General features: G+C 35.5%; 1 protein-coding gene across 5 annotated transcripts in view; it reads right to left on the reverse strand.

Annotated features, from left to right (window-relative positions):
• Positions 1-1,808: 1,808 nt before the first annotated feature.
• The window catches only part of LOC107703588 (FYN-binding protein-like), an 11,974-nt gene continuing 2,106 nt past the window's right edge, over positions 1,809-11,676 (reverse strand). Inside the window, exons 3-21 of one of the 5 annotated variants that reach the window (XM_016506274.1) lie at positions 9,040-9,216; positions 7,821-8,733; positions 6,680-6,803; positions 6,524-6,567; positions 5,788-5,801; positions 5,662-5,708; positions 5,378-5,480; positions 5,111-5,270; positions 4,882-5,008; positions 4,621-4,640; positions 4,411-4,480; positions 4,168-4,263; positions 3,755-3,786; positions 3,597-3,657; positions 3,349-3,448; positions 3,073-3,226; positions 2,949-2,982; positions 2,832-2,860; positions 1,809-2,699 (exon numbers count right to left, since the gene is read on the reverse strand). In XM_016506274.1, the coding sequence (XP_016361760.1) occupies positions 2,677-2,699; positions 2,832-2,860; positions 2,949-2,982; positions 3,073-3,226; positions 3,349-3,448; positions 3,597-3,657; positions 3,755-3,786; positions 4,168-4,263; positions 4,411-4,480; positions 4,621-4,640; positions 4,882-5,008; positions 5,111-5,270; positions 5,378-5,480; positions 5,662-5,708; positions 5,788-5,801; positions 6,524-6,567; positions 6,680-6,803; positions 7,821-8,733; positions 9,040-9,174 (2,286 nt within the window). In that variant the 5' untranslated portion in view covers positions 9,175-9,216 and the 3' untranslated portion in view covers positions 1,809-2,676. Of the gene's footprint in view, positions 2,700-2,831; positions 2,861-2,948; positions 2,983-3,072; positions 3,227-3,348; positions 3,449-3,596; positions 3,658-3,754; positions 3,787-4,152; positions 4,264-4,410; positions 4,481-4,620; positions 4,641-4,881; positions 5,009-5,110; positions 5,271-5,377; positions 5,481-5,661; positions 5,709-5,787; positions 5,802-6,523; positions 6,568-6,679; positions 6,804-7,820; positions 8,734-9,039; positions 9,217-9,693; positions 9,892-11,676 lie in introns of those variants that run through there. The other 4 variants (XM_016506273.1, XM_016506276.1, XM_016506275.1 and 1 more) reach the window with 4 other exon arrangements.

Genomic DNA, 11,676 nt, shown 5'->3' on the forward strand with positions numbered 1-11,676 from the left:
TAGAATAAAACTGCCATATACTGTATATTGAACTATAACATCTAACCTTTAACCTTATAGTACACTTTCATAATCTTATTCACAAATTCATAAATTTAAACTTTACTCTAGTTGTGTTGTAAATGTAACGTAATTGTTTACTGGATCCATTAAGGATGATTCTATAGTGGTTCAAGCTTTGATATTAACGTTGCCCACTAGAGGGAGCCACAGGATAAGGAATATTTCAAGCCCAATAATTTTTCTATCCGTTTCCATCCATTTGAATTGAAGTAAATGCATTTGGTTCATTTGTATAACTATGGTGTACTGACAGTAAATCTGTGAAATGCTTATAGATGTTTATAGATCAGTAAATGTTTTTTAGACCTCAGTAAAACACATTTTCAAGTTGCCGGACACAATTATTTATATTTTTGTAAAAAAAAAATTTAATTAATATTTTATGTATTTTTTACTATAATAAAACATTTCTATAATTACATTTATTGTTGTGTTATGAATAATAAAACACATATTATACACACATTAGGCTATAAGCATAAGGTTAGGAGGCAACATATAGAAATCATTTGTAAAAATGAAAAGGTAAAGATAAATGCTTCAGCAAATTATCTTCACATTCATCTGAAATTGTCCTGTGGCATCCTATGACATGATTTTAAAAAAGCTCAAATGAAGGTGTTGAAGAAAGAAAAAGCCATTTCCACAATGTAAAACGTTGTGCACATTTCATCTACATTACATTAAGGAGGTCTCCACAATTATTAACCAAGAAAAATAAAACATATCTATTCTTGACAAGCGTGATTCTTCACAATTCCTTATGACAATGAATACTAGTGAATAATAGTTCTAACTAGTGAGATTCTTGAGTAATTAGAAACATAAACTTTTTCGTATTCCACGCAGATCGTAAACCGTTGAAATCGGTTGATAAATTTAAACTTTACTCCACTTTTTGTCCAGAAAAACCGCAGCTCCCTGTTTACTTGTATTTGTTTACAGAGCAGTCTTGCCCGGACCAATATGGCGTACCTTCAACAGTGAGCGATAAGAGGCTTCTTGAAAACAGTATCGCTAAGTGAAGGAGAAAGATTCTGAGGCAAACTGGCACCCGCCATCACCTATATAGGGGCTGAGCCCGCCAATCAGGTGAATGCTCGAATGCCATTGGCTATTGCGGAGCAATAGAGTGATTCAATCCAATAGTATGTTCCTGCACAACCGGAGACTGCAGTTTCATCTAGCCAGCACATTAATTAAACTTAAAAAGATGATAAAAGCATGTTGATGTGAGATGTGTCAGATTTACCTGTAGCTTACTGTATTAGTGTGAAAACTTGTTTGATACTCATTGTTTTAGCATATTAGTTAAGTATAAATCATCTTTCATAATTAAACTGGGCTCATTGCTTGGTTGCACCACAATATGTGTTATTAGCCTGTCCTTTTGGCAGTACTTTAGATGAATGTTGTTGATGTTTGAAAGGCATGGTCAGCGGTTTGCCTTCTGGACTGATGAGGCCAGAAACCTGCTCCAAGGAGCTCTTCAGCCAGTGTACAGAGGAAGTGCAGAGGTATGCCTGACCATGTAATGTGTCCTGCTCCTGCACTTACAAAATCTACTGTATAAACTGCAGGCTGGTGCTACTCGTGTATGGACCAATGTATAATGGCTTGCTGTTCAGTAGTGCTATAATAGTACACTTAAATGAACTGTTTTTTCACAGGCCATCATATATGCCCTGGCTGTCCTACTGAATTTCTCATTGCAGGAGGCTGAGCAGCTCTTCCTTTCTGGTCCGGATTTGCGGTCCCGGAACTGCAGCCTCCGGTTGTGCAGGAACACCCTTCTCATTCAATCAGGCTTCAGCATCTCAGAGGAAAAGGTTTTCCCCATACGTAATGTCCAGAGGCCAACTCAATAAGGGAACTTTGATATATTCAACATAATACAATGTCACAGATCACTATTTTCCAGACACAAAATTAGATCAAATAACCTTAAAACTGATTTGACTGACAAAATCTTGACTGATATTGAGTTGAAATGACAAAATTAAGAAGAACTTGGACATCTTGCCCTGGTGGGCATATCTTACCCTACTATTATTTGATTTATGTATAACATTTTAATTACGAAAATCTACGTAAATCAAGTGAACATAGATATAAACATTGTTCAATCAACATAATTAGCATGCTGAATTTAAAAGTGATGCAAATGTATACATTTATTATTAGCAAGTGATGAAAACAGTTCAGTCTTTTGCAGTGTAATATTTACAAAAACACAATAAGTAAATGAGAAAATTGAGACCTGTTACAAAATACTGCCTTTCACTCGGGAACAAACATGTGTCTTAGAATTAGATTCAGCTTGTTTTCTCAAATACATGACAGGAAACAGAAAGTGAAAGTAAACTGTATTTGTATATTTGTAACTGTATACCTTGGAAAACTATTTGGAGGCCAATTTGGACAAGATGCCATTTATTTTTACTGAGGCAAGGTAACTACGATATCATGATGGTACTAGGCTGTTTATTTCAACCTGTTTATTTCAATAAATGTTTCTATACAATAAATACACTCAACATCAGCAATCAAGAACACAAACGGCCAGAAATAATAAGCTGCACCAGAAGATGAGATGATGATGGTGTGAGGTCTTCAGTCATTGTCATAGATACAGTCTGTAAATATTTTTTTTTTAAAGATATTAATATGGCCATCATTCTACCAATCTTAAATTACATCCCATCTAGTAGGAGAATTAACATTTAAAATTTTCATATATTGTTCATGTTAATGAATTTGTTACGTACCATCTCCGATGTCATCATAGACCTCATCACTATGTAAACAAAATGTAAAAAATTAGTTTTGCATATTCACACACTGACAAAGCAATTTACACAAAAAACACTTTCAGAGTAACTTACTCTGTTTGGATGTTGCTGGTTGAGACATATCCAACTGAAAAGTAAATTTTACAATGTCATCATTACTAATACTTATCCTGGTGTAGATCAAGTCTCATTTGGAGTCACAAATAATGTCACTTACATTTGCCCTCCTTGTTCCTACAGATGAATTTGTCAGGGTCAGATTTGTTGATGACATCCACAGTCTCCCCAGCTTGTACAGTCAGGTCTTTCCCACTTCCCTTCTTACTTGTGGCAATTGTTGCTTGATGAAGCACCTGAATCTCACCATCGTACTGGTAAAGTAAATGCCAACTCGTTTGCTTATAAATTCAATCAAGAAAGCACTCTGTGTTTACAGGTCACTCAGCATTGTGTTTTAATTGACCATAATGTAATCCAATAATTTCATACGCACCTTAAACTTCTTTCTAAATTCCTTTTCTTCTTTCTCAAACTTCTTTTGCTTTTTTGGGTCCTCATGCACTTTGATCGCCTTAGATTTTAATTGAGGAAGGCTGCGACAATGAAATATCATTATCATCAAGACAGGCTGATTTAAATGTGCTAATGTAGAGTAGTACATTTTAAGAGTTTAATTCTTTATATTGCATCATCTTATCTTACAACATTAATGGAAAAGCACTTAAGGTAACATCTGTTTACCTGCTAGGTGATGGAGCGGGAGGGAATGAATCAACATCATCATATATATCTTGAGAAACGTCTGTGTTGTAAAGACATTTGAAGACAAAAGAATTCACAGTGGGTTAATTTGAAGGCGTGATATAGGAATACAATTTTTTTTTTTTTACCTTTATTACCTTCAGGTGTAAATTGTGGAGGAGGAGGAATGCTGAAACAGATTGTTAAAAGCATATAAATATTTGATAATTGTACGGGCAAAAGAAACTCAACTGATTTAATTTAGAATTAAATCTTTTTCTGTTAGAAAAAGAAGGCAAAATCAAGGGAGGTGGAAGTCTTGGGAAAAGGACACAGAATCAAGCACATCTAGTAATGTTAGAAAAGATTCGAAAAGCATTCATAACAGGAGGCTCAGAAGAATTTCCTTGAAGGAGTTATTTGGCATTTTCACACTGATCGGATTGATTGTGAAACGAACGGTTAATCAATTTTCTTTTGTTAGAACAAATGGATGCAGTTGTAAGTGCAATTGTGATTGGAAATTGAAAAGTAACATTGTCTGATTCCATCTTACTAATGTAAAAATGACTCATTATTGTGGACTTGGCTTTTTCTCCTGTCAACCGAGCTTTTGAGAATGTCCAAGAAGTTGCGCGGTATTAAGAGAGACCTGGGATCTCCAATGCTATGGATTCAGAGGAACGTGGTTTGGGTGAGACAGATCCATAATACAAGTGGCCAAACAACAAACCCAGAAATACAGGCACACACATACAGTATAATGCATATAGTTTAAAAACCTTATATATCATATTATATTATTTGTTCTTACCTGATTGGATTAAGATTGGGTTCGGGTATGTCATCATACACATCATCATCTGGCGGTGGAGGTAAAACAACTATAAACAGCAGAGGGCAGACTTGTTGAAGTATCACCTCTCAAAATTAAACTATCACATTTACAGCTACTACTTAAAGTATTAAACTTAAACCTTACAGTCAATTAGTTGAAAAAAGGATTAGTTATATTAAAACTTACCCCACTGCCCATTCATATTCCTGAAAGATTAAAGAAAAATATGAATTCTCACTTAAATGCGAACAGCAGTATTTGCTGTGCAACTTCTAATGAAACTTTCTTGGCTATTTCTAGACTTGACTAGAGACTAGAAAAGTGCTTAAAGTAGCATCCAGATCAAATCTGCCTTTTCACATTATTAGGGAAAATCTTTAGAATTCTGCAGAATCAATTCAAATGTGTTGAAATGAACTTTTGTTTGGAAGTGTTACAGGCTCTTACCCTTGATCTTCCATAGATTCTATGTCATCGTACACCTCCTCACTTTCCAAGTTATGAGGAAGAGACAGGCTTTTATTCTTCAAGACACTGAAGTCGATCTCAACCATTTCCGTTTTAACATAGCCAACTGAAACATAGAGAAATGACTGCAACTTCATCTTTTCTCAGGGGATCAGTGACCAGTTCACATCAAACTTTTTTTTTTTTTTTTAACGTTGTGAACTCTTACATGATCCATCTTGACCTCGGCCCAACCATTTACCCTCTGGATTGTCAGTGATTCGAATGATATCAATTGACTCGCCCTTCTTTATGGAGAGGTCATGTTTTCCACCCTTGCAGTCAGCTTTAGCTTTTACCTGATGAATAACCTGCAGGGGCGTTGATATCTGAGGAAAGAACAAACATAATAATCACCATGATCCAGTAAGTAAACCTTGATAACTGGTTGCAAGTGTAAGTGCTAAATGTTTTTAATTAAAAATTTTTTACTTACTTTAAACTTCTTAATTGCATCTTTCTCTTTTTTATCACGGTCTTTCTGAATTTTAAGTTCTTTGTCTTGCTTTTTCTGAGGTTGACTTAGCTCTGCAGCAGATCTGTGGTAAAGCAGACCATAAACCATTTATTAACCCAAAACACAAGTAAACACTGCAGAACATGAAATTAATCATTTGATTATTGGCACCAAAAACTGTTTGTATCACTCTGTTCCAGGTGGGTGAGGTGACCGCTATATCTCACCGACAGCGTCAGCATTAATAGAACTTAAAATCTTACCTACTATCGTCAAGATCCTCATATATCTCACCATCACTTCCACTTCCCTAAAAGAGGTAAGACATGAGACAGTGCACCACAAACTTTTCTAAAGAAGTTTCTGTATGCCATCACTAAGTTTCTTACCTCATTTATCTGGCCTGAAAATGAGAAAATGTGAGAAAAAAAAGTTTTTAGAATTGGATTTCATAAACTATGGAGTTCCTATCTATTTTAAATTTGGAAATTACATTTTATATATATATATATATATAAAAGAATATAAATGTTTTAAAAGGATGTAATTATAAATTTGTTACTTAAGCTTATAAGTTCTTTAAGCTGAAGCTACATATATACATATATACTTTTATTCAGCAAGGATGCATTAAATTGATCAAAAGTCAAAGTAAATAATGTTACAGAGGTTCACTATTTCAAATTCTGTTGTTTTGAACTTTCTGTTTATTAAAAAATCTTGGAAAAAAGTAGCACTTTTTTGACAAAAATATTAAGCAGTACAACTGTTTTCAGCATCGATAAAAATTAATAAGAAGTGTTTCTTGAGCAGCAAATCCCTATATTAGAATGATTTCTGAAGGAACTTGTGACACTGAAGACTGAAGTAATGGCTGCTGAAAATTCAGCTTTGCATCACAGGAAAAAATTACGTTTTGAAAAGTATTAAAATGGAAAACAGTTATTTTAAATATTAAAATTTTCATTGTATTTTTATCATTTAAATGCAGCCTTGGTGAGTATAAGAAACTTCTTGTGTGTTAGTGTATATCTTTTGTGTTAGTATATATATATATAACTTAAATAATTATCAGGTGTTGGCTTTAAAATGACTCCCATTCAATAATGTAAGGGTAGGTCTTACCCGCTCTCAAGCTATCCACATCGTCATAATTTTCATCTTGAATTCTGCAGACAGATATAAAGTTGTGAATTTTCACCAAATTCGGATGTTAAAGAAATTGTCATAACCTGAATCATTCGGTCACAGTGCTAAGCGAAGCATTTCTGTGTTACTCACATAGGTCCTGGAGGTCGTGGGGGCAGGTTGGGACGTAAGGATTGAGAGGGCAGTGGTGGAGGTGCCTGACTACTGGGGTGAGAGGCAGGTGGGGGAGGGGGAGTTACATTCTTTGGTCCAGGACCTGCAAGAACATAGTTAACGTCATGACCAGTTCACTCAAAATGTCAATTCTGTCATCATTTACTCACCCTCATGTCTTTTCATACCTGTATGACTTTCTTAGTCTTACTGAGCTCAAAAGAACATTGTATGGACAAAAACACTCTTCAGAATATCTACTTTGGTGTTCCACAGAAGAAAGAAAGTCATGCAGGTTTGTATCAACATGACATGACATTTTATTTTGGGGTGATCAAAAGAAAAAAGAAATTGAACACTGAACCCTCTACAGAGAATTATGAAGTTTTTAACCATAGTTAAATCATTAGAAGTTTTCACATGGTGCTAAGCAAAACCTGGTCCTATACAGGATCTCACAGATTTTTCACATGTTAAAAATGAAAGCTATCTCTAGCACTGTTCCCATTTTAAATGAGCTTCCCTGTTTTTTCACTGACTTCAGCTCTCAAGTGAAAAGAGAAACTCAAAACGAGGAAGTTAGTTCAGCGCATGCAGGAAATCTTGAATTTCCAATATGTTGTTATTGCTATTGAATACCAGATGCACCTGAATGTTTGTTTCACGATGGTGCATCTGATGCCGATTCACATGCTGTAAAAGTGTATTGTGTGTTAACTAAGATACACAATAAAGATCAAAGACACGTATGTTGCACTGTGTCGAAGTGCATAAATCAGCAGTATCTAACCTTTCAATACAGTCATGTGATGTTCCTCAGTTGGACATAAATTACTGACTAAGATATGTGTCTGCTCACAGTTTCTCATCTTTATGGCTTTATAGTGCTTATTATTTTGCGCATGGTTGCTAACGGTCTCAGAGGAACACAGATCAGTCACAAGTAAAACCACGGAAACCACTTTGGCCCAAAGTCTACTCTACTGTGCTTGCATAGTGGCTCACAAAGTCTTTGTGGGTTTGATATGACTGATGAAGTGCTTACTGCCTATTGTTTTGTTACCTCAGATGCTGCCATACAGAAAGCTTGTGCATTTTGAGCTAGAAAGTCAGTACTCACTGTCTGTTGTAACCTCTAAGCCCTTCTTGAACTTCTCAAGGTTGACTTTGGGCGGTCTGTTGGGTTTGGCAGGAGCGTTGCCCAGAGCATAGCTATTGGGTAGAGGTTTCTTCTTGGGTGCCGAAGGATCATCGTTGGCTGTCTGTACACGAGGTCCGGATGATTTTCTTGGGAAGTTGGGTTTATTAGGCACTACGAGCTTTGAGACTGACTCATTAGCACTTGGTACTTTAGCACCTTCCTCTGGTTTGTTGAAGCTATTTTTAACACGGAAACTTGATGGTTTCACATTAGATACTGAGGAAGGCTTTGCAGGAGACTCCATGTTGCTGCTTTCCTCTGGCTGTTGGCGTAGCATAGCCATGTTGCTTTTTGGTTTGGGTGCCAATGGCTTTTTTGGAGGAGTGGGAGTAGGGTTAGTGCTGTTGTCTTCAGCTTTCTGGGTGTCTTTGATCCAGGATGGTTTTGTCGTAGGAGCCATTGGCTTTGAATCATTCGCCATGATGCTTGAAGGAGGCTTCTGTAGTGGTGCCTTTGGGAATGGGACCTTTGGAGTCTCATGGTCCTGGGACGAGTCTGGTGGTTTGGGTTTAACAGGAACTTTAAAGTTGACTTTGTTGTTCTCTTGTGTGTTTTCAAACCTAGTCCCAACAGCCTTTAACTTCGGAGGTTCGTGCATGTCTGGAGCGCTTCTAGCTGTGTTGACTGTGTTCTTAGGTTTAGGGGCGGTTGAGGTAGTAGTAACTCCACTGGATAGGCTAGTTTCAAGAACAGGCTTCTTAGCAGGCACCGCTGGGCCTGAAGACAAGGTGGGCTGGACAGGTGGTTTTGGACGAACACCTGGAGTCCCTTCCGTAGATACACTTCCTGCTTGGAAAAGAGCCATGATTGCTTTTACGTCGGACTTGTTGTCCTGCAAGCCAAGATTGAAAGTCAAACTTTGAGGAATGAAGACAAACCTGGGCAGAGTGTTTACATCTGTATTTGTGTATTTCGTCATTCTGTTTTAGCTTTTATCTGTGTGTGATTACTAGTATACTTCATAGCTTTTATTACAATTAAATGTATGTATGTTATGACAGTTTTATCCAAAGCGATTTACATTACATTCAGCATTTTTTCAGTTCATTCCCTTGGGTTCAAAATAATGACCATGGCGCCATAAAAAAAGTATTGTTTTGAGAGCAAAAAATGACAAAGAAAACAGATGAAAGTGCACCTCCATGAGCGTTAGGGGCCAACGCTGGGGATTATATTTGGTCATGCAGTTTTCGTGGTTTGTGTGTCGCTCAATTGCAGTTGCATGGTTCGGTTGGGTAACGCTGTTTGGTAAATCTCTTTCAGAATTTTCCATCCCATAGGCCTCAACAGCTCATAACCAAGACAGACTGCATGACTACAATGAGTTAATTTGGCATGCAGATACGTGGATACATGGCAATTTAAAGCAAATTATGTACAAACTAAAAAAAAAACAATACAACATAATCTTTCCACTTTAAAAAATATATATATATTTATATACAATATGAATAATACTAGGAATAAATACTACAAACTTGACATCAAAGCAGTATATAAACTCAAGCGTACATACTTTTGATGTTTGTCTTATTGAATGTGTATTCTATTTAGATTTTTGAATTAGGGTTAAGGTTGTGTCAAGTGTATTTGTATAATGTCAAATATCTGCCTTTTGTTATATTGAACTGTCAGTTAATTCTGTACAAAGATTTATCAGATTTATGCTCATTACTTTAAATAAGCCGCCTGAACTGTCTGTCTAATAAATCGAATAAAACATGTAAACAGCAGCGATATTTGACATTTAAGTCACATTGCATGTTAGAGATGTTTATAAAATATCTTTTACCTCTGATTCTGGATCTTCACTACAACTTAGCATACTTGATTTCTCCATCACAGCTCTTTGTAGTCAACTGCACTGAACATGAGAACTGTTTGTGATCACACAGGAACTGAGAACATCATACCAAACTAGCAGGAAGTCACTACACTCACTACTATAGTACTCATATCTACAAAATAATGTATTGAAAATACTTTTTCTAACACTGTATATATAATTTGTGCTAGATGTATAAAGGGCACAATGAAATGCAGGACGCAGTGAAATGAAACGTTATTTTATAACCACAAAATAGCTATTAAGACCAGTTTGTCAATTGGTCGTCATTCAAATTTCACGCAATTGGATGCAAATCTCCTTCTGGAAAAAACAAAACAAAACGTCATTTATGTGTCTGCAGTATGTTCCTGATGTGTAACCAAGCTTTTTTACCCAGATGCCTCCGAGCTACATGTCTTTGTTTTCACAGAAACACGATCCTCTGGACCAGTGTTAACATGTCTAGCGATACAAAGCCATACATGTGAGACTCTGGGCGACGTGTGTGGTGCACCCTTAGTAACAAGCGTTTGTATCAGGACAGACCTCTCACCAGGAAGCGCTGATAAGCTCTGGACTAGCTTCTAATGTGACTGACCCAGAGGTACACACTGTGCTGTTGACTCACTGAGCAAAAAGAGAAACTGCTAGACACAGGAACTAACATTGATCAATCAATTACAATATCACTATGCTCTTGACAAACAACAGCACTGTAGACATTTCTCGCAAGTTAATTTAAGTCATTTTAAACCCCATATAGCACTTTAGTATATGGATATACAGTATAGGCAACACTTTTTTTCCCAAATGTATAAATGTATGTCTTTGCATTGCTGTATAAAATATCCTGTTAAATTTACGGTAAAAAGCAGCTGTGGTTGCCAGAAATTCTTTGTAAAAAATTACCTGTATTACAGGATGCCTTTGTATTTTACAACTTATAACTGTATATATTTCATTAAGTCATACAATGTTAATATTACCAATCTACTTAACTATCAAAATCTGATTTTCACCTTAAAATGTACTGATAACCACCACAGTGCAGGTGGTATAATGGAAAACCATCACGAATCAGATTTCATCGTAAGTTGCCTGTCATTGCCAGCCATAAACACAAAGACAAAACACCATGCAGGCTAACTCACATGACACTAATGTAATGCAATAAACATTAACTAAATAACTGAAAATGTAACAAAAAAAACATCCCAGTGTACATTACTGATAACAAAAATAGGAAACAAATCTATTTCAAGAAAATAATCATATGTGATAAGTTATTACTTCTGGGAATTACCGTAAAACCATTGGACTGTATTTTACGGTAAAATGTGATGATTAACACTTTACAATTTATTCGCCATCTATGGTAAGATAACTTACAATTAATCAAGTTAAGGTTGCATCTTATTTAAGTTTGTTAGGTTTTAAAAGGTAAGACAATAGACTGTTCAAAATGAAGACAAAAGAGTGTGGTGACAATAGACTTTGCTCCATGTCGTTTTGTTCATGTTTTTTTAAACTTTGACCTGAAAATTCATATTGTGACAGATTGACATCTTAGATCAATAAAAGAATTTAAACTTGAAAGCTCAGGGTTTGTAGTTTTGTGAGAGAATGAATTAGTTTGTATATTTTTACATTGTAAATTATTATTTGTTATTTACAATTTATTTAATTTTTTATTATTGCTTATAATGTTATTTATTTTATAATTTTACTATTGTGTTTATCATATTGCCCATATTCATTGTAGAGTAGTTAGGATTTATAGGTGCATCTCAATAAATTAGAATGTCGTGGAAAAGTTCATTTATTTCAGTAATTCAACTCAAATTGTGAAACTCGTGTATTAAATAAATGCAATGCACACAGACTGAAGTAGTTTAAGTCTTTGGTTCTTTTAATTGTGATGATTTTGGCTCACATTTAACAAAAACC

This window comes from Sinocyclocheilus anshuiensis, unplaced genomic scaffold (assembly GCF_001515605.1).
Source record: "Sinocyclocheilus anshuiensis isolate Anshui unplaced genomic scaffold, SAMN03320099.WGS_v1.1 scaffold330, whole genome shotgun sequence".
Classification (NCBI taxonomy): domain Eukaryota; kingdom Metazoa; phylum Chordata; class Actinopteri; order Cypriniformes; family Cyprinidae; genus Sinocyclocheilus; species Sinocyclocheilus anshuiensis.